The sequence below is a fragment of the Haliotis rufescens genome, unplaced genomic scaffold, assembly GCF_023055435.1.
Source record: "Haliotis rufescens isolate VD_foot unplaced genomic scaffold, xgHalRufe1.0.p SCAF_5, whole genome shotgun sequence".
NCBI classification, from domain to species: domain Eukaryota; kingdom Metazoa; phylum Mollusca; class Gastropoda; order Lepetellida; family Haliotidae; genus Haliotis; species Haliotis rufescens.
The window spans coordinates 23,901,994-23,926,327 of NW_025964223.1; the positions used below are offsets into that span (position 1 = coordinate 23,901,994).

The following is a 24,334-nucleotide window of genomic DNA, read 5'->3' on the forward strand; positions in this document are numbered from 1 at the left end:
AGCAGTGTCGTTTAATTACATTTAGCGCACGAAGAACGAGGTAGTCACGTCACCCTGCATTGACTATAACGCTGAAGGCAGCCGGATTTTCAATCACCCGCGCTGCGTAGTATTGTGAACCATTTGTATAGAGGGCGTTCACTTATTCAGCCCTGTCCCGACTTGCATAGTTGATGTTTCAATGCTAGCGTTTCCTTTTAACGCGATGACAAATAAACCGTACGGTTTGAGTTTTAACCGTGTAACATGATGTGCACAGTTTTACTTAAGAACGTGCTATTTTGAAAATAGATAGTTAGAACCATGTCTATGTTCAATAAGAAACTGATAAGTACATGTAGCAGTGTGATGGCACGAAGCTAGGTTTGTTGGGAAAGTGATGGAAGCAATTTTTAAGGACATTTGTTTCCCTTCGTAGGTAATAAACAGGAATATACAGTGATTTGTGTGTAAAAAGGTAAAGCTAACTAGTCGCAATGGTCTGCAAACGCTTGTGACGCAATTTCACTGCAGCGATTTCTCCTAGGTGATATCAATTATCTCATGCGGAAGCCAGTTTTGGACGATTTACTGTGTATGTGTACTGTTCATTGAGGCATAAATCGAAAAACCGATCTACAAATTTTTGTAGTGAGTGTGTTTGGTTTTACGCCGCTTGTGGCAATATTCCAGCGATATCACGCCGTGGGACAACAGAAATGGGCTTCACGCATTGAACCAATGTCGGGAATCGAACCCGGGTCTTCAGCGTGACGAGCGAACGCTTTAACCACTAGGATATCCGACCGCCATATAAACCTTTGTAAGAACCCAACAAAAAATACACAGTCATTCCTTATGATTAAATTCGACAACGAACACATGTGCTATCAACATCAGTTTAATCAGAAGCAATTACATTATAAATCCAAGCAGACAAATATGACGAGAATAATAAACAGACCGGGCGTAGGAATACCCACAGTGTCATGATTCAGATGATGTCTTAATGTATGCACATACACGGAAAGTAAGTAGCCAATGAACGGCGAGTAACGTCAAACAAAATTAACATTCGTCACCACTCGCCCCTTTCCGTAACCTGCAAGAAGACTCGTCCCCCTATCGATGAATGTTATGTGCGAAAATACGACAAACCAATCAGAATGCGCGTATGTTTTCAAGTTCTTCGTCAAAGAATCCCTCAGAAATAATTTTTGATGTGCATATGTCTTGCATCTAATAATATACCAAAGACACAGTTAAACGTGTTCAACCATACTGTATAATTCTGCACGTCCCAATGTGGTCTAAATTGCATCTGAAATATATATAATATATGGGGAAAATGTGTGAACCATTACGCAACGAGTTGACAATTGTTTTAGGTATGCCCGTTTGCGCTAAGACGGAACCCGGTCACAAAAATGGCCACGGGATGGGCACGAGTCGCTATTCGGCTTGTCCCGGAATAACACGGGTTGGTCACGTATGACAAAGTTAATAGGACCAGGCAAGGGGCAAAAAGAACTGCAACTGTTACGAATCAGAACCAATCTCATTAAAATCAGATCTTAGTTCTCGTCACCGCAAAACCAGGATCTGAAGACATCCCATTACGGGTCACGTCAGACCGACCTTGCGCGAACTTTGACCGACCAATGGATTGACTAATCAAAAGGGAGCTTTCTCGTGTTTTACGGCACCAATTTCAAATTGGCGACTACGCTTCGAAACATATTTTGAACAGTTCTCGGTTACAAATTTGAAACCTGAACAAAAGAACATTCTGAAATGTCTAATAGATTATCTAGATTGTATGGATTCAGTCGTTAAACCCGTAACTATCGTTCGGAATAACCCGTGTTAAAGTGTTCGAGGTAGAAATCACATTCCGACTGTCACTTTCATAATTTGGTAAACGACGCTCTGATTAGTCGGATGAAAGGTCGTTCTGACGTGATCCTTTATGGGATGTCTTCAGATCTTTGTTCAGCGGTAGCGAGAACTAAGGTCTGGTTTTAATGAGAGTGGAATCAGATGAAATATATCAGGGAAAGCGGCTGTTTCAAATGACGGGGTCAACAACTGCCAGATTTAAACATTAGGTTGATGAGAACTAGGAGATGTAGTTAGAAAAAAATGCAAGTTATAAATGAAATCCGAAGAAATTTGTGGAACTGAGATTGTGTTTGTGCAGTGAGTGTGGAGGACGGAGATGTTTGATACGGAAAAAAAACACTTAAATGTTACTAGGCCTCATAGCTTTATGATGATACAGGAGAAAGGAAATTCACTCGACTGGAATTCTAACTGAAGACATGCCTGACCTAAAAGACGACTATGCTTGTCGTAAGAGGCGACTAACGGGATCGGGTGGTCAGTCTCGCTGACTTGGTTCATGCATGTCATCGAGCCCTCATAACTTCATGATGGTACAGGTGAGGAGAAAGGGAATTCACTCGACTGTAATACTAACTGGAATTCCTCGACATTCACCCGTGAAGATCCAAAGTTAGAATAGGTCTTCAGCGACACATGCTTGCCGTAACAGAGACTATGCTTGCCGGGCGAGGCGTAAGAGGCGACTAACAGGATCGGGTGGTCAGGCTCGCTGATGCATGTCATCGTATTCCAATTCCGTAGATCGATGCTCATGATGTCAATCACTGGATTGACTGGCTCAGACTCGATTATTTACAGACCGCCGTCGTTTAACTTGAATATTGGTGAGTACAGCGTTAAACAACAAACAATCATCAAAGTGATGAAAGTAGCTTTAAATAACATGTGACCGATTCAGCTAATCAGAATGCGGGAATTACAATGAACACAACGAAAATAATACATGTTACTATGCGAATACTTAACACAAACGGGGGGCACGGGTGGCCCAGTCGTCTAAGGCGCCGCGATTCGCTGTGCAGAGTTGCGTCCCTTGGGCACGCCAGAAACCTATGATTGTGGGTTCGAATCCCGGTTCTCCCCAATTATGTTTCTAGGTTTGTCAGCACCATACCCGTGCTCGTGGGTTTCACCGAAGTGGTAAACGTCTGAGACCTGCATCACTTCGGGCTTTCCTCCCACATTAAGCTGACACGCCGTGATATAACTGGAATACTGTTAAAAGCGGCGTTAAACCCAACTCACTCACTCACTCACTTAACACAAACGACAAACAGGGTCATGCATAATGGTTAATACAACAATCAGCGACTCATATTTAGCATTATATTTCTATGCTAATTCGTGAGTACAAACTGAACAATAAAATGGAATAGAAGTGTGATTTAGGTGTAGTGGAAGTAAGCAGTAACAACAGCGTTGTGGCGGGCAACCACCCTCACCCAATGAGCGCTGAAGCCAGTGGGAAAAACGAAAAACTCGGACTTCTCCACAGTCAGACTTGCCACGGGGAACCACTCTTCTCCCGCCATATGTGCTGAAACACAGAAAGCAGTGTCAAATTGTTCGTGTCGTGGATTCATCAATACCCTGTATGTTTTAATGTGAGGTAACAGCGAGTGAGTGAGTGGGTATGGTTTTACGCCGCTGTTAGCAATATTCCCGCAATTCCACGACGGGGGACACCAGAAATGGGCTTCACACATTGTACCCATGTCGGGAATCGAACCCGGGTCTTCGGCGTGACGAGCGAACGCTTTAACCACTAGGTTACCCGACCGCCCCTGGTAACATGTGGTTTAATGTCGCGTCCAAACGTACGGTCTGTGTTGTGGACTGCTTGTACTAGTCCGAATTAAAGCCGGTTGTATGGCACTAGCCTACTGGATCCGTGAAGACCCGGGGTAGAATAGGTCTCCAGCAACCCATGCATGCTTGCTGTAAAAGGCGACTATGCTTGTCGTTAGAGGCGACTAACGGGATCGGGTGGTCAGGCTCGCTGACTTGGTTTGATGCATGTGATCGTATCCCAATTCCGTAGATCGATGCTCATGATATCAATCACTGGATTGTCTGGTCCAGACTCGATTTTTACAGACCGCCGACAAAAGGCTGGAATATTGCTGAGTGCGGCGTTTAACAACAAACAAACAAACAAACTAGTCTACTCACATACTCAACAGAATATTAGGGATCATGAATATTTTGGTAGATTTGTTTGTAGTGAAGAGTGAAGCACCCAATATCATACACATATTCAAAAAACAAATTCATGATCTCTAACTTATGTTGCTTGGTATACCATGCTGAGGCTAACTTGGATACCCTACTCAGAAACAGTTCAGACTCTAAGCCGTACCAGTCCTGTCCAGCAGTATAGGCAGGGTAACAACAAGTGCCATATTGTGTCATCTTTAGGTATGAAGTGGCCACGAAGGCGGTCTTTGATATGACATACACGGCCAGGTAAGTATATACTGGACTGTCAGCAACAGGGTTTATTATGCTGGAAGGGAAGTACTGACTGGCTGAGTGAGAGAGACATCGTCAGTACTTTGTCCCATCATATACCGTATCTCCTCGATTAAACGCTCGTGATTGATTAAATGCCAGGGTCTCGATTAAACGCCGGGTAGTTTTTTATGCACAGAATTTCCCATTGTTATCTTTGCGATTAAACGCCAGGCGTAAAGTGAGTGAGTGAGTATGGTTTAACGCCGCTTTTAGCAATATTCCAGCAATATCACGGCCGGGGACACCAGACATGGGCTTCACACATTGTACCCTTATCGGGAATCGAACCCGGGTCTTCGGCGTGACGAGCGAACGCTTTAACCACTAGGCTACCCGACCGCCCCGCCAGGCGTAAAGAGCGTCTGAAAGAAATATACGGAATACACAGTTACACACCCGTGATGAATTGAAGATGAGTGGGCGAAGGAATGACGTCACGGCAAGCAATATTCCAGCTATACATGCGCAGCCTGCTAATAACGAAGCGTAGGCTGTACAAACCAGTGGTTGACAACATGAGCACCGCCCCACGCCGCCCCAGCAACAACAAGCTTTTTCTTAAATAATACAATACTAACAAAACTTACAATCGAAGCGAAAAGGTTTTTGTGCTACGGAGAAATGTCATGTGATCGTTACCTGCAGCCCCCGTGACATCGACTTCCACGTCAAACCCCACACTCGGTGACGTGGAATTGAGGACTGTGATGAACAGCACCTTTTTGTCGAAGCCAGTCATGAGGTAGGGATCCGAGGGGGTGTTAGCCTTCACCATGTCCCTCCTCCACACAGCGCCCCATCCCTGCGGTTTGCCGAACCCCCACAGGTCGTCTGTCTTCCCGAACCAGAGACCAGACTGGGCCTGCCCCGTCACCACGTTGTTGTCAAAGATGGAGGACACCTAGGAACGAAAAACAAATTTCGAGATCGGCGTCATATAAATGCCTGCTCATTGAGATACCATGCCGCATTTTAACATGGATACTCCACCAATATACTGACTTCGAGCAGGTCAATCCTTGTTTTATCCCCATAATGTAGACCACCAGGCAGGGTAACAACAAGTACCATATCATAATGTCGTTTTGGAATGACGCAGCCGAAACCTTCCGCTCTCTCGCCTCAATTTTCCAGTATACCATATCTTTATTCCATCATGAACATGACAACATTACCACAACGTAAAATAGAACGTCCGCTCAACGTAAAACACAATGTTACCACAACGTAAACTACAACGTGAAATACAACGTTACTCAAACGTAAAATACATACAACGTTACTAGAACGTAAAATACAACAGACCCACAACGTGAAATACAACGTTACTAAAAAGTAAAATACAACGTTCCCACCACGTGAAATACGTTACTATAACGTAAAATACAACGTTACTAAAACGTAAAATACAACGTGAATTACAACGTTACTAAAACGTAAAATACAACTTGAATTACAACGTTACTAAGACGTAAGATACAACGTTCCCACAACGTAAACTACAACGTTATTAGAACGTAAAATACGTTCCCACAACGCGAAATACAATGTTACTAAAACGTAAAATACAACGTTCTCTTAAGGTAAAATACAACGTTCCCACAAAGTAAAATACAACGTTACTAAAACGTAAAATACAACGTGAATTACAACGTTACTAAAACGTAAGATACAACGTTCCCACAACGTAAACTACAACGTTATTAGAACGTAAAATACGTTCCCACAACGCGAAATACAATGTTACTAAAACGTAAAATACAACGTTCTCTTAAGGTAAAATACAACGTTCCCACAACGTAAACTACAACGTTACTAGAACGTAAAATACAAAGTTCCCACAACGCGAAATACAAAGTTACTAAAAGGTAAAATACAACGTTCCCACAATGTAAAATACAACATTACTAGAACGTAAAATACAACGTGAAATACAACGTTACTTAAACGTAAGATACAACGTTCCCATAACGTGAAATACAACGTTACTAGTACGTAAATTAGAATGTAACTACAACGCTCCCATAATGTTGCGACAACATAAATGGTAGTCCACAGAACAACGTTGCATACACGAAATAGGATTTTTTTAGTACCATAACACTGTTACAACGTAAACATGAGTTGTGACAACCACCCCGACGAAATCGCTCCTGTGACCTGAGCTCTATCGACATTCAGTCAGGCAAAATAAAGACCTTTATTTGTTTTACCTGATTCCCTCCAAGAACCAGCATCCCCCTGAACGACGTGTAGTCAGGGATCATCCTCAGATGCTGGCACACCGGTCGGACACCCCACATGCTGCCGGCCCAACCAAGGGGAGACAACTCATAGAACATTCCGTGCATGTCCATCAGGTAGCGTTCTGTTTCCACCTCCCTGATGCGGGGCCATTCTGTCTGCCACAGGTGATCATATGCATGGCTAGCCTTTGGCAGACGATAGGTCTGCCACTTCCTGTAAGCTGTGAAAAGTGTAACATTTGACTTGACTTATTATCTTTGGCAATCATTTGATATAGATCAATTCCCCTGTGCAAATCAGTTGTAAAGAGAGACATAAGTAAGTAATCCGTCATCGTATGTCATATTTTGCTCGGTCATCTCGTTTGGAGCTAGTCATGCCGTGTAGCAAATATAAGTGAGTGAGCCAATTATTAACACTGCAGTCAGCTATCACAGGTGGATCCTCCATGGGGAATAGAATAGTTATTATTGGTCTCAACCAAACTATGCTGATAGTATGAAGTGACGAAAGTATTTTGATGGGTGAAGATCCGGGTAAGAAAAGGTCTTCAGCAACCCATGCTTGTTGTAAGAGGCAACTATTCTTGTTGTCGTAAGAGGCGACTCATGGTATCGGGTGGCCAGGCCTGCTGACTTAGTTGATTGCATGTCATCGTACCCCGACAGTGTGGACCGTTGCTCCTAATATTACTCACTAGAATTTATGGTCCAGACTCGATTACTTACAGTGGGTCGACATATAGCTGGAGTATTGATGAGTGCGGCGTTAAACAACAACCACAAAAACCAATGACCTGCTTGAAAGGGGTCAAAGGACCGCAACCCGCCCCTATATTTTCTTTTAACAACCATTGTCAAAGTCGTTAAAATCACAAGTGAAGGTACCACATCTTAACACTGCAGTGTTAAATAGCGTTCAAGAACCTCACCCACGTCGTCGCCATTGAAGACCTTGAGGATGACGGAACGGTAGTCCCAGCCGAGGGCGTAGATGACCTTGCCGAAGTTCCTCCTGCCGGCCACCTCCACGAACGCCGTTCTCGCCAGGATTGTCCAGTTATTTCCTGGGCCCGTCCATTCGGCCAGACGGCCGCCATCTTGAACGCTACAAATACGGCAATACAATGAAAGAGGGACACACGCCATGGCCATTTCTAGCCTAGGACTAGACGTGATTAATTATTATCTTACAATAAAACACTGCAGAGAGAATAAACTATGAGGTGCGCAGCCCCGAGTGGTTTATCTCCCTGCGGTATTTTATTGTACGATAAACAAGGACCACGAGTCGTTTATTTCTTAAATGAGATATTAACATGTACAGCCTCTTTAATGATGTTTCTAAAATGTATAAGCTTTAAAGATATATTCCCTTATTTAAATAATGATGACTCTGTGAATAGAATCCCACTTTGGCAATATCGGACAAGTCCATTTTATGAACGGGGGGGGGGGGGGGGGGGGGGGGTAAATTGGATCTTTCCACCCAATTGACCTTTTCTCCCAATACCGATTGTCATACCTATCCCATTTTGGAATGCTATCTTTCAACCATTACGTTTATCTACATTGCCCAGCTACATCTATGGAGAACAACCACTCACTAGACACTTCCCTCTCTAAACTAACCTCATCCCATTTACGACGTCATCAACTTGCGAGCGCATGTTCGAATCTCCAGAAATGACGCCATAATAGAACAATGTTTTATCGTGAAATAAACCACGCTTCGTTCGTCATTGTTCTTTGCGATTTATGGCGCAGCTATCTTATATTCTGTTTAACGTGGGGTGATATTAATTGATTGATTGATTTATCACCCAAAACTTTCTTCATTATATAATAGGAGATATCGCTTGGGTGATAGGAGCTATTGCATCACAATGATTTGCAAACGATTGTGACGTCATTAGTTACCATGAAGTCACAATAAAATGACAACACTAATCTCTCTGCCACTGTACTTTCTACACTCAAGACACAGGTTATAACTGTTCACTTTGTTTGTTGTTAAGGCCTCACTCAGCAATATTCCAGCTATATGACGGCGGTCTGTAAATAATTAAGTCTGGACCAGACAATCAAGTGATCAACATCATGAGCATCGACCCACACATTTGGAATACGATGACATACATCAGCGAGCCTGACCACCCGATCCTGTTGGTCGCCTCTTACGACAAGCATAGTCGCTGTTACGGCAAGCATGGGTTGCTGAAGACCTGTTCTTCACGGGTGAATGTCGAGGAATTCCTGTATCATCATGAAGTTATGAGACTGACCACCCGACCCCGTTAGTCGCCTCTTACGACAAGCATAATCGTCTTTTAGGACAAGCATGGGTTGCTGAAGACCTATTCTAACCCGGATCTTCACATGCCTACTGTTCAGAAATGAAGTATATCCATGTATGTCCAAGAGATAGAGTTTGGTTACCCTTCAAAGTCTGCCTCTTCGAATGTGTTGCTCGTCACCACCAGTCTGCCGTTCATGGTGTGCGCGGCCTTGAAGTGGGGCTGCTCGCCCGCTGCGGCTGGAATCCCTAGTGTCTGGACCAGGTCAAACAGCTGGACACAGGTCAAGTTGTAGACGTTACATTCCCACAGCGGACCATCCATCCCCAGCATATACACCTGTAACAGTAACATGTTATTATATCATAAATGTATCTTTATAATTAAATATTGTCATGAATCAGGTCATTCTACACCATTCCACTGTAATTTTCAGTTTCCTAATGTAATATGTCAGATCGCAGCGATCCCTTGCTAGTGTCAAAAGTTGTCAGTAACAGATATGCGTGAGGTCTCACTGACATGCGACAATCTCTGTAAGTATTTATGATGTGCGTGAGGTCACGCTGACATGCGACAATCTCTGTAAGTATTTATGATGTGCGTGAGGTCACACTGACATGCGACAATCTCTGTAAGTATTTATGATGTGCGTGAGGTCACACTGACATGCGACAATCTCTGTAAATATTTATAATCTGACATTGCACCTTTTGTTCTCCGTTGTTGTCTTCAGCAACACATTTGACTTACGGATCGGGTAGTCAGGCTCGCTGACTTGGTAGAGGCATGTCATCGAATCCCAATTGCTTAATATCCAAATTGATGTCAGTCCTTCGATTGTCTGGTCCAGAATCGTTCATTTATAGACCTCCGTCATATAAATGGAATGTTGCTAAGTGCGGCGTAGAACAACACACAAACATAATCCAGTTCATTGTTCGAGCGTTATGTTAGATTTTCTACATTTTGGTCGTGGTCCCTAGCGACCACGGTGTAACGTCGATAGTTTCTTGACGTAAGGTACTAACGACCGCTTGCGATCTGGAGTTCCGACAAGGTTAGTGAGTGAGTGAGTTGGGTTTAACGCCGCTTTTAACAGCATTCCAGTTATATGACGGCGTGTCAGCTTAATGTGGGAGGAAAGCCCGAAGTGATGCAGGTCTCAGATGTTTACCACTTCGGTGAAACCCACGAGCACGGGTATGGTGCTGACAAACCTAGAAACATAATCGGGGCGAACCGGGATTCGAACCCACTATCATAGGTTTCTGGCGTGCCCAAGGGACGCAACTCTGCACAGCGAATCGCGGCGCCTTAGACGACTGGGCCAGTTACGACAAGGAGTATAACCAATGACTGTATCATCTTTGAAAAAATACACCCATAACCAGTCAATGTCCTTAAGTTGAAACAAGTGCCATGTTCATCCTCGATTATCAAGCCTATCATGATATAATAATACGCTGGATAATCGAGGATGAGTCGATCTCCCTTACACCTACCAGGTTTTTGGGATCTGTTAAGTGTTCTGCTGTTGCTGCAACTCGCACATGCAATAAGTCTTGGAAAGTTGACACGTTGCCATGGATATCTATCAACCAAGCGCCGATAACAATCTGATTGGATTCCCTGTGCAGGAGACGGTTGGCGTACGTCGAACGATGGTTCGCTAGTTTGGTTAGCTGCAATATAAACAACAACAAAATTACACAACAACAATGTTCTGGTGTCCCTCTCCGCTGTGGTGCTGGAATACTACTGAAAGTGACGTAAGGTAGGGGTGTGTGTGTGTGTGTGTGTGTGTGTGTGTGTGTGTGTGTGTGTGTGTGTGTTTTGTCATTTTTTTAAACTGAGCTGAGATTTTTTTACGCCACATTTCAAATTCAACATATCGAAAAAACGTTAAAATTTTCTCATTGTTCACTAAAACAGTAGAGATGTAGGTGATTTTAAAACAGAACATTAAAAATAGCTGTATGATAACAGGCCATTGTCTCATATGATAATGAGATAAAAAAAAGGAAAAAAAGAAGGCTATCACGGGTAGCATAAGCCATGTTTGTACTCACAACTGCTCGAGGAATGTATACTTTTCAATTACAAGGAAAGTGGATGATGGACATAAATAGCATACCTTTTGATGTAAGCTGACGAGGAAACGTTACTTAAAGGGCAAGTTCACACGGAAATGAACCTATTTTTCTTGTACTTTTTCCACATTAAAAGTGTTAACATAGAAGTGTCATAGACAAAAATATAAAAATATCACAATTAATTAACATATTTTTCGCATTAAAACGATTTATATTTTTCACATTTACCAAGTGTTCTATTTCCACAATAAAAACACCATGGCTTATGCCCCTTGCAATATGACGTCATTGGTGCCAATTGATAAACATTATGACGTCATCATGCTTTGTTAGAGCCGCTTCACGTGGTGTAGATCCAGGTGTGTGATTCTAGCGTCTCAGATGCCAGCCAGCATAGTGTTATGCTGAGTCACCACTGCGCCGGAGTGTGTCGTAGGCCATGTTGTTTTACCGCAAACTGGTACTTGATATCTTTTGCGTTGAGAATAGACAGGGACCCAGTTGAATTGGCACCAGTTACGTCATAATCTAAGGGGGATAACTCAGGACTGTTTAGCTCGAAAAACGAAGGCCTCATAACGGCATATCATTTTCACACTATTGTGAGCTTCCTACGTTCACTGTGAAAAAAAATGAGTGTATATTTTCAAACACAGATACTAATTAATTCTAAAATTGCGTTTTGTTTAGAAAAAGAAAGAAAGTGATTTTTGCGTGTACACTTCCCCTTTAACTAAAATTTGAAAATTGTGGGTCCAAACCCCGAACTTCCAAAAGAGATTTCTGAGTAATGAAAGTGCTACAGCATGAACCCAGATCAATGGAACTTGAATTTAAAGTGAACCTTTGGCTGCACTTGCTGCAATGATATGGGTATAAAAGGTACGATTTATTGTTCATTCATTCCCAAACCGTTGGACAGTAGCATGCTAGGATTAACACAGCAATAGAGAGAACAAGCTGTTGGATTGACACATAAAGGACCAATGATTGGCTACGTCGCATGGTGTTTTTGCTGTTGCCGAATGATAGTCATCAGGAGCATGGCTAGACTAACATCTAGTCTCTGAAATGAACATATCGTACAGAAAAAAACAGTTGTTTAGTTATCTTAATAAAAATATAATTAAAAAAAGAGCCCAGTGACTCTCTTCATTTTCAGATTTCCTGATACTGCAGTGATCTAGACTTGCCAAACATTATAGACTTGCATGGGCTGTATTTGATACATATTTGTATCAGGGTCTGTAAGAGAGACTAGAGCATGGCCTGATTCAGGCAGACTGGGCGGTAGAGAGACAGGCCTAGGAGTGGCACAGACCTCCTGCCGCCACCACCCAGTAAACTTTATGTGTATCCTCCAGTCAGTTAACGCCCTTTCTTCGGGAAGAGTGAGTGAGTTGGGGTTAACGCCGTTTTAACAGTATTCCAGTTAGATCACGGCGTGTCAGCTTAATGTGGGCAGAAAGCCCGAAGTGATGCAGGTCTCAGATGTTTACCACTTCGGTAAAACCCACGAGCACGGGTATGGTGCTGACAAACCTAGAAACATAATCGGGGCGAACCGGGATTCGAACCCACAACCATAGGTTTCTGGCGTGCCCAAGGGACGCAACTCTTCACAGCGAATCGCGGCGGCTTAAACGACTGGGCCACCCGTCCCCCTTTCTTCGGGAAGATGGTGTTTTGTGTGTGATCCTTTATTACCGCGCACGTTTCAGCCAATTTGTATTGAGACTGAGTGAATCAAACAACTGGTAAATTGACTGAATTCTTTATAGCTAGGCTACAAATTGGCCTAATTTAGATACTGACTGTAACAGATATGTAACCAACGAAAACATAGTGACAAGTACACACACTGACCTGGAAGTCGCTGTCGATGGAGTAGAGCCCCGTTCCGTTGCCGGCGTTAGGGACGGAGAGGTATGAGACGACGTAGAGTTTGTCTGCCCATGGCATCAACGCTCCCGTCCCACATTCAGACCGGGGACCCTCGCTGTCGGCTGTCAGGGTCAGGTGTGGGAAGATACCCCCCACGTTAAAGGGTGTCCCACCCCCCATGCTGGTGTTCGCACTACTGGGAGCAGGTGGCATCGTTGGAATGGCATCATTACTGCTATACGATTGGAACACTGTCCATTTCTTTCTGTCAGATATTATATTGTATTTCTTGTTTTTCTTCTTTCTTCTTTGACTCTGGCTATCCACGCACTGGTCAAGTAGAAGTATAGCTAAGACAAGCAACACGCAGAACCTCATTATTCCGTGTCTCGGTCGGAGCAGAAGGGGCGATGTGATCCCTTGTCTTCGGACGTTGGTATATTGAGGAGTTGACGGAAGATGTTTCTAGTGTTCGGTTTTGTTTGTTGTGTGACACGCGAGATGGTGAACTTTGACCGTGTAATAATAGCCTGTGCAGATAAGGGATACTGATTGTTGACGTACTAAAGGATGGCGTGTGCCTCGTACGGCTGCGTTCGTTGTGTCTCGTTACGAGAGCTTTGGTCATGAATGTTTAATGGGTTTCTTGACTCTTTTATCACACGCGTGCTTTATGGCGTTGTACATGTGACTGGTTTGGAGACAATGTGTTTTATGCCCAAAGGGGTCACGAAGCTCGATCAGTGCCCACCTAAATTATACAGAAATATGAATTTTTAATAAATTAATTTAAAATTAAGACTAAGGCTGAAGGGGTCGTTGTCGGCACGGGTACTATGTGCCCCACGTACGTTTCTGTATGCACAAATTGGTAGCCCAGACCCGACCCAAAATCAGAGTACGGAAATGTACCCGGTACCCTAAACGGCGGAGGAGTCCATAGTCAACCCTAAACCGAAACCGGTTCATGTTGTAGTTCTGGTTCACCTGATGACGAGTGCATGCTGGGTAATGCTATCCGTACTTACTTACGTCACTGTTGTTGTTTTTTGTTGGTTTCTTTTTTTATAGCACACTGGAATGCATCTGATACAACAGTATGGCAGTTCCAATCAATTCATGATAGAAATATCGAGAGAAAAATATATAACGTGGTGTCATGTTGAAGTTTACCGTGGTTTTGCATCCAGCACGTGTCATATATATTAGCGTTCAAGGAACGGTTAAGAGCATTAATTGCGTTATACGGCTTGCGCCGGAATGGATTTATCCCAGGATACCTTTCCTTATTCTGATTTTGTACAGAAACGTACCTGGGGTACATCAGGGTATGAAACTCCCAAAGATTTCAGCCAGACCACAGGACTGGCTAGCTGAAATACTTGCCAGCCCTGACCAAAACCTGCATGCCTGCCCACTATAATCATATGTTTCTCAGGATAGGCTAACGAGGTTTCTTTTTGGTTACATTTTATCATTCATCTTTATATGTGAATTAATGCTTATTATCGGGAAATATTTAGAATATTTTCACATATGAAATATAACCCGGCCGTCGGGCAGGGGGATTTGAAAATCTGGCAGCCCGAGTTGAAATCAACCCGTCTCGGACGGTCGGGCAGGCAGGTATTTCGAACACTGCCGGGTACATATCTGTAAGAACCTGTGCCGACAACGACCCCTTCAACACTGTGAAGTTGGTTATGTCTAAGATAAAACGCGCAAAAGAATTGACCATATATATCTGACCAATAATCTCACTGTATATTTAAGTGCGTTATACATTATGTTTGAATAATTAACCATGTATAAGATGTTACCTATCTTTCTAACTTAGGGAGGTATACCTGAAGGTTATAAAGTTGCTCCAGGGGCGGTGGGTAGCCTAGCGGTTGAAGCGTTCTCTCGTAACACCGAAGATTCGATTCCACACATGGGTATAATGTGTGAAGCCTTTTTCTGGTGTCCCCCGCTATTATAATGCTGGAATATTGCTAAAAGCGGTGTAAAACCACACTCACTAACTATAATCACCCAAATATCAACTGATATCACAAACATCCTGTATTTTATTACACAAGTGGAAATTATTTTCCATAAGTGGGGACCCGTGAAGATTCCGGGGTAGAATAGGTCTTCAGCAACCCATGCTTGCCGTTAAAGGTGACTATGCTTGTCGTAAAAGGCGACTGACGGGATCGGGTGGTCAGGCTCGCTGACTTGGTTGATGCATGTCATTGATTCCAATTGTGTGGGTCGATGCTCATGATATCAATCACTGGATTGTCTGGTCCAGACTCGATTATTTACAAACCGCCGTCATATAGCTGAGTAGTATATAGTGAGGGCGCAGACGCTCCTTTTGGTAGACCATGGTAGACCACCAGACTGAAAGCGTCCCCCAGCCTATCGGAGCGAGCGCAAGTGAATAGACAAGCAGCCCAGTTTGAATTGAGCGCGCTTGACATCTCACGTGACCTCGTCGTTTCAAATTGTTTATTGGTCATAATGGTTTCGCTAATTTCAGGCGTTAGTAGAAATTACAATTAGTGTACAACTCACGTAGTCGTTTCAAATTGACCGTGCTCGCGAGAGCGTGCGACCTGGTTTGATGAATGCAGGGTGTGTGTTGAAAGTACATCATACCACAATAGAGACGGGTTGTGTCAACATGATATACGCCGGGTAATGTAGGTAGGGGAAAAAAATGTACGTCTAGCTGGATCAAATTCATCTTATACGGTCTACACGTTGTACACCATGAACGTTAGACAACCTGTATAGAAAAAAAATATAGACAAAATAGATAAGACTACGCAATCAGCAAGCTAGCAGTTTACATTTAGCGCGCAAGAACGAGCTAATGTATAGCAGAGAGACTAAGCGACTACCGGCCGCCCATAACAATGTCAACATACACTACCCCGGCCTTACAATTAATGTTAACATAACAGCCTCGCCTGAAGCTGCCCATTCATAAATTGTGTGACCAGTGTCCCGTATTTATGATACGTTAGGGAACATGTGTTGTACATTTGTTATTTTAAAAGTTATTTCAGAGAGGATATATATGGGTATTCCACCTCATTAAACCGTTCTTTCGTTGGTGTCTATTAAACGTATCCGGTATTTAATACATTTGAATGATGTAGGAAAGTATGTGCGTGAAGATGTTGTACCTATATCCGAACACGAATGTATGACACCTTTCAATAGATCAATTACGGTTCTAACCACGACACGCAACATGACTATGAGCGTGGTTAGCAGTTCATATTTATAAACACACCGTAAATGACAGATTTCTGATGAATGAACTCGCCCGCACACATGTCTATAGGGTTATGTTCGCCCGAACTGTAAACAGTGACACATTGATAACAGGAAGGGTGTGTGGAATGCACTCGTCCTTGTAAGGGTAAAATACGCGTTTAAACTCACCATTTAAATGATGACATTACTTTTTAGATGTATTGGTATCAGTGAGTGAGTGAATTTAGTTTTACGCCACACTCGGCATTATTCCAGCTCTAGGACGGTGGTCTGTCAATAAACGAGCTTGGACCAGACAATCCAGTGATCAACAGCATGAGCAGCGATCTGTGCATCTAGGAACCGATGGCACGTGTCATCCGAGTCGGCGAGACTGACCAATGGATCCCGTCAGTCGCCGATAAGCATGGGTTACTGAAGGTCGATTCTATAACCCGGGACCTTCACGGGTGTAGTATGACGAAGACTATATACTAATATGATCGCTTTTTTAACATACTCACAACTGTGCTGTGAAGAAAAGAGTATCTTCCAAGAATCCCTGCACGTGTAAGACTGTATAAACTCTACAGTAGTGTAGCCCGACAAACAGTTTTACTCTCACCAGCAAACGGATTGGACGTGAACAACATGAAGAAAGCATCAGAGATTAGACTTGACCCTAGAGATATATTTAGGAAGACTACGTTGAGAAAATCACAACAGAGAAAGAAACCACAAGCAGCCAAGAAGTCGACGCTGAAGACAAAGAAGAGACAGGTAACACCTATAATGAAAACGATGACAACCAAACAGGGATCGAAGACAACACCCCAACCCGTGAAAATACAACATGTGTCGGAGGTGAATGCTGTGGTGGAACGGGCTCTTGCTGCCTTGAAGCGTCAACAGAGTCAAGGGTATAAAAGAAAGCTTCATACCCTCTAATCGCACACCGTATTGGATCACCATGGGGGTTGCCACCTGTCCGGACTGTGAAAAAATGTTTTCAAGGAGAGATGTCATGTTACGACACAGGAGAAATAAACATAGCATACCGCCGCCGTTACAAGCCCGACCGCCATCGCAAGTCCACTCGTGGCTGCCTCATTCACCATGTATATCTGATCTTCGAGAACAATGCAAGTTCCTGATTCCCTCAAATGCGCTCGTTGTGGGACCCAGTGGTTGTGGAAAGTCTGTGTTTACCTCTCATGTTCTCCGGCATGGCCTGATCCAACCCCAACCTACCCGCATCGTTTGGTGTTATACTCAATGGCAGCCATTATATCAGGACCTCGGTGAGCAGCTACCTCAGCTGACCTTTGTAAAAGGAATTCCATACGATATCTTGGACGAGGATTACTTTGATGCTCGTCAACAGAACGTGTTGGTGCTGGATGATTTCCTGGCCGAAGCAAAGCACGACAAGCGTATTTCGCGGCTGTTTACTCAAACCTCACATCACAAGAATGTATTGATCTTTCTGTTGATACAAAATCTGTTTCCGAGAGGTAAGGAATCGAGAGACATTGCTTTGAACGCGCATTATGTCACCCTGTTTCATTCCCCCATAGATAAACAGCAAATCAAACTCTTCGCTCGTAGAATTTTCCCCAAACATATGGATCACTTTATGGCTATGTATGAAAAGGTTGCTGAAACACCCTATGGACAACTCACCATCGATCTAAAACCTACCACCAAAGATAAGGATCGACTGCATGTTAACCTCATAAATGAGGAAAACAGGAGAACAACAGCACAGTCTGAACCTGATCTGCGTAGGGAGAAGTTGACTACAACAGAATCTCTGGATAGTCCTCTGACACAAGAAGAGAGATTGCCCCAACATCAGCTCACTCCAATTGAAACCGATTCAGACACGAGTAGTGAGACATCATTGACTATGGCCACGGCTTGCGCAGATTGCGGGGTGCTGATAGATAACATGCACGATCTACAGCGACATATCAAACACTGGTGTCCGGCCAGTAGCCTTCAACCTAAGAGAAAGCGTGCAAGACTCGAGAGTGATGACGATGACAGTGACTTTGACGACCTAGCCTCTTCCCAGAAAGGCAGTGGTCTTGCCGTCAAACCTCCACGTGGGAAGTCAACATTCACTAATATAGAAGCCGAGGAGTGGCAAAATGTAGGCTTACAACGCATCTGGAAGCAGGTGTACGATACGTTTCATGACAAGATGAAACTGCAGAAAAAACAGTACAAGCGACAGGGACGAACGCAAGAATGGATTGAGGGAAGAGGATCTAGTGCGTAGTACTCTCAACTATGCGATGGAATATACCACGTACTTTAAAGAGGCACCTCTGTTTCAAAACATGCTATACAACCTGGGAGACATGAATCCTTCCACGGAACAATCCGTTCTCAAAAATCAAATCAAACTCCTCCTAAAACCCAAGATGAAAGAGATCCTGCCTTTGATGGATATGCCGGAAATAGAAAGTGAGACTGAATCTGATAGCGTTGCAGAGGATAACGACGGTGATGACGAGGAGGAGGATGATGATCGTGAGCAGAACGATTAGGCATAAATACCCATCACTACTATATCAGTCTAACAGTCAGAAGAGAATGCCGAGTCAACGCCACGCGTCTAGTTTGATTCATATTTTGAAAACACCTCGTAAACTGAGGCGTTTGAACGATAAGAAACGCCGAATTTCCCTCTACGTGATAGGAATTGTGAAACTGGGACCTCCTGGACGGAAATCGTTACAAGCAATGGATAAAGCATAGACTATAGACAACCATGCAACCTTAAAACAGCGTAGACAAGGAAACATTCAACAGTGCGAAATGTGTTTCAAAACATGGACTCGCTGTTTAAACAATAGGGCCTTCGAGCAGCAGCAGCATGTGTATATGAGTGACTAAATAATGTTCCAGAGTGAATACTATTGTCCATTCGTATATCACGGCTTTGTATGTAACCGATTGACTCGAATCAATAAATGATACGAATGAATTTTTTGTTTTTTCTCAGTTTTCGATCATATTAGTATATAGTCTTCGTCATACTACACCCGTGAAGGTCCGGGTTATAGAATGGACCTTCAGTAACCCATGCTTATCGGCGACTGACGGGGATCGGTTGGTCAGTCTCGCCGACTCGGATGACACGTGCCATCGGTTCCTAGTTGCACATTTCGATGCTCATGCTGTTGATCACTGGATTGTCTGGTCCCAGCTCGTTTATTGACAGACCACCGTCCTAGAGCTGGAATAATGCCGAGTGTGGCGTAAAACTAAATTCACTCACTCACTGATACCAATACATCTAAAAAGTAATGTCATCATTTAAATGGTGAGTTTAAACGCGTATTTTACCCTTACAAGGACGAGTGCATTCCACACACCCTTCCTGTTATCAATGTGTCACTGTTTACAGTTCGGGCGAACATAACCCTATAGACATGTGTGCGGGCGAGTTCATTCATCAGAAATCTGTCATTTACGGTGTGTTTATAAATATGAACTGCTAACCATGCTCATAGTCATGTTGCGTGTCGTGGTTAGAACCGTAATTGATCTATTGAAAGGTGTCATACATTCGTGTTCGGATATAGGTACAACATCTTCACGCACATACTTTCCTACATCATTCAAATGTATTAAATACCGGATACGTTTAATAGACACCAACGAAAGAAAGGTTTAATGAGGTGGAATACCCATATATATCCTCTCTGAAATAACTCCCTTTTAAAATAACAAATGTACAACACATGTTCCCTAACGTATCATAAATACGGGACACTGGTCACACAATTTATGAATGGGAAGCTTCAGGCGAGGCTGTTATGTTAACATTAATTGTAAGGCCGGGGTAGTGTATGTTGACATTGTTATGGGCGGCCGGTCGCTTACTTACTTACTTTGGAGATTTAACGTGCGCTTTCCGACTGATGCGTATTTCGCACACGGGCCCGGCCAGGCCATTTAATGTGTTTCCGAAAGGGGCGAAGGTGGTCTGTGCAACCCAAGAGGGGGGTTTTAGGGGTTGCTTATATAGAATTTGGGAATTTTGAGATTTGGAATAGATGCCGATGGGATTGGGGAGGAGAACTAAGGGAGCTGGGTATGGTGGATGTTTGTTTGTTTATGTGATTTTGATTTGGTGAGTTATTGTGTTTTTAGATGCGTTTTATTAGTTCCGTTTTGATTAAGAATACGCCTAAGGCCTTGAAGTTTTCTAGTTTATTTTGTGGGTTTAGTATTGCTTCTAGGGTTAGAGCCTTGTTTAGATTGAGGGTGGTTTGTAATGCGGTTCGATGTGTTAGGTAGTGTGTGCAGTGGATGAGTGCGTGTTCTGGGGTTTCTGGTTGTTTGCAGTGTGGACAGTTACCTGTAGTGTGTTTTTTAAAAAATTTTAGGTGGTTATTTAGGTTGGTGTGTCCTGTTTGGAGTTTAGTGATTACTCTGTCGATTTTTTTGGATGGATGGAGAATTTTTGGTTTGGTTAGTGGTTTGCTGAGCACTTTTTTGATTTGGCTATTTGAGTTTAGATATAGGTTATGCCATTTTTTGGTGATTTTTTGCTTGTTTACACTTTTAATTTCTGATTTTGAGATGGGTAAGTTTAAGCTTATTTCTGGGATTTTGAGGGATAGTTTAGCTGCTTTATCGGCGTTTTCATTACCGTATATTCCTACGTGGGCGGGTATCCACAAGAAGGTTATTTGTTTGCCTGCCTTAGTTAGGTCGTTGGAGCTTTTAAGTATTTGATTTATTAATTTAGGTCGGTTTTTGGTATTTTTGTTTTGGAGGGCTTGCAGTCCACTTAGGGAGTCGGTAAGTATTAGGATTTTTTTGTGGTTTTTGGATTCTTGATTATGGAGGGCTGAGGCCATGCCCATTAGTTCTGCCGTGAATATTGATTGGTTGTTTGGGAGTCGGAAGGATTGTGTGGTTTTAGTTGGTTGTGTGGTATGGACTCCGAAACCTGTGTGTTTGGAGGTCGGATCTGAGGATCCGTCCGTGTAAATGTGACACCAATTTGGCCAATTTTCGTGTATGTATGCTAGTGTGGTAGTTTTAGCTATGTTTGGGTCGGTTTGTTTATTTATTTGGCTAGCTAGTGTTGTGTCTATTTTGGGTATTTTAAGTTTAGGGGTGAAGATATTTGATTGTTTGCAGTTTTGTTTAAGATTTTTAATTTGGTGTTCATTTAGGTAGTTTGTTATTCTTTGGGATATTGGGGTAAGTAAGGGGTGTTTACGAGCTAGAGCTTGGTTTTTGGGGCTGATGTTTTGGTTTATTAAGTTTTGGATGAGAGGGTTTGATTGGGACGCGGCCCAGAAATTTAAGCTTAGCTGTTCCCTGCGTAGACTTAGTGGCATTTCTCCTGTTAAGGCCTGAAGTGAGGTGTAGGAGGTGCCATGTTGGGTGCGTGTAATTAGTTTGAGAGCCTGATATTGTATTGAGTCAAGTTTTTTAGATAGAGAGTTGTTTAGGGTGTTGTATATGGCGCAGCCGTAGTCTAGTTTTGATCTAATTAGTGATATGTAGAGAGAGAGGAGGGTATCTTTGGATGCTCCCCAGTTAGAACCAGTTAGTCATCTTAGGGTGTTTAGGTCTTTACTGCATTTAGTTGTTAGGTTTTGGATGTGAGCATCCCAGGTAAGATGTTCATCGAAAATAAGTCCTAAGAATTTGGTTTGTTTTTGAAATTTGATTGTTTGATTGTTTAGCTGGAGGATTGGGGAGGCGGGTTTCATGTTTTTATGTTTGAATACTATTCCTGTTGGTTTTTTCTGAGTTAAGGGAGAAGCCCCATTTGTCAGCCCACTGTTGTATTTTATTAAGAGATTTTTGGAGTAAATTTTGGCCGGTCGCTTAGTCTCTCTGCTATACATTAGCTCGTTCTTGCGCGCTAAATGTAAACTGCTAGCTTGCTGATTGCGTAGTCTTATCTATTTTGTCTATTTTTTTTTTCTATACAGGTTGTCTAACGTTCATGGTGTACTACGTGTAGACCGTATAAGATGAATTTGATCCAGCTAGACATACATTTTTTTTCCCTACCTACATTACCCGGCGTATATCATGTTGACACAACCCGTCTCTATTGTGGTATGATGTACTTTCAACACACACCCTGCATTCATCAAACCAGGTCGCACGCTCTCGCACATACCACATAGCTGGGATAATTCGTGTCACGTTTCAGCGTAGACCCGAGGGATAGCTCATGATGTCGAACTCTGGGTTCTATGGCCCAGGCTCGATCATTTACTGACCACTCCCATATAACTGGAATATTGCCGAGTGCGGCGTAAACAAACAAACAAACAAATCAACAGAGTTAAGGTTTTTGTTTCCTTGGTTGTGTACGTCCTAGTCAGCAATACTGCAGCTATTTCACGGCGGCAGTGGACCAGACAAACCACTGATAGATATAATTGTTGATATCGTGTACACAGTTCTGCTTCTTCGACACAGCGAAATATATTAATGGTGAATAATAAAGACGTTATTACAGACGTGCGTGTATGATACCGATTTTACGAGACTCGTGTCATAATGCGTGTATTCATGAGCTGTCATCCCAGAAATACTAAAAATTAGGTTTAAAAAGAGAGAGAAAATGGTTTTCAGGCACAAGCGCGTCACTTTAAATCCTGTCATTTATATTTCCAATTAATTTTTTTTTTAATTTTTCTCCTTCACCACTTTTGTTTTCAATAAATAATATTAATAATGCCTTACTGCACTTCTCAAGAAAAATGTGTCCGTGGAGTTTTTATGCAGTCTTATTAGTGAGTATAGTTTTACGCCGTTTTAGCCATATTCCAGCAATATCGCGGAGGGCGGACAACAGGAATGGGCTTTGTTACGACGTAAATTGTAATAAAAAGGTAAATTGTAATACTTGCAGCAAATTGTAATAATTTTGACGTAAATTGAAATAACAACGTAAATTGTAATAAAATTTGACGTAAATTGTAATACGCAAATTGTAATAAAAATTGACGTAAATTGTAATAATCTCAACTTGCGGTAAAATGTAATAACTTTTTACGTAAATTGTAATAACCTTATAAGTTTAGTGTCAAAGGCGTTAAATGACTAGAATCTATCCTTGTCAGGTTTGGTACAGGGTTTATCGTACAATCGTCTTTTAAGTATGGGTGTGGGGGAGGATTGAGGTCGTTATCGTACATTGTTGTATAATTATATGTATATATAAACGCATTGGAATTCCATTTCTATGGTTGTCCAGAAAAGGATTAATTACCAGAATGAACTTAGTTTTCTTATTTATTTGAGAAATACTCTGTGTTTTGTATTATATTATGACGAACAATTCAAATACAACAAATGAGTGACAGATCTCCCGTGCAATGTCAAATGAAAAAAAACAGTCGTCAGCAAATGCAGCATAGATTTCCCATGCATGGGAAAGGAGAATACTTAATACATAACATTATATACAATGTTTTTATTAATATCAAAAGAGGGGCGTGGATATTCTTTACCTACATTGCATATACTATTAGATATTGTGTATTCTCGATCTCTGTGAACTTCTCAGAGATAAAGAAATAATAATAAATAAATGCAAACCATGTTAACTTATGCAATATTTGTAGCAATGTATGATTAACATATGGATCATTAATATAACTTAAAATATTTCCTTTTATAGGAAGAAGTATATTTAATGAAATAAATGAATAATTGTAACTGTCTGGGTTCCTTTCATATGTCATGAAGAACTAACAACAACTTACTGACATTTTTTGCTGGGATAATAACTCCCTGCCCCAACAACAAAAACAGAATCCATCGTGATAACGGCACGAAATCATAATTCAAAGCATACACAAATAATATCCGGTATCTTCGGGCATGTCTTGTTGAGTTTCAAAGAGCATCAGAATGTATAATAAATTTGTTGCAATCGATTGTTGCTGAAATAAATCTGTTTTGATCAAAATTGAAACTTGGAAAATCTATAATGAAAAGGGTTTTGTCACTAACGTAAATATTCTCTTTGACCTTATACGAAGAGTATTCTAAGATCATTAAACTCGGCAATCGTTGGTGGATTGCTCCAAGCAACCTTGATACCAAATTTGGTATCTCACGTATAATGCGGTACATAATTTTCGAAACAGATAAGTACGTT

The 24,334-nt window shown here is 42.3% G+C and overlaps 1 protein-coding gene across 1 annotated transcript; it reads right to left on the reverse strand.

Moving 5' to 3' along the window:
• Positions 1-3,070: 3,070 nt before the first annotated feature.
• Positions 3,071-13,461, reverse strand: LOC124111563. The gene is made up of 7 exons (XM_046471315.2): positions 12,904-13,461; positions 10,447-10,626; positions 9,084-9,280; positions 7,577-7,752; positions 6,612-6,865; positions 5,038-5,299; positions 3,071-3,421 (listed from the first exon to the last, which is right to left on the reverse strand). Exons 1-7 carry the CDS (start codon positions 13,297-13,299, stop codon positions 3,270-3,272), a joined length of 1,617 nt encoding a protein of 538 aa, XP_046327271.2. The 5' UTR covers positions 13,300-13,461; the 3' UTR covers positions 3,071-3,269.
• Positions 13,462-24,334: the final 10,873 nt, after the last annotated feature.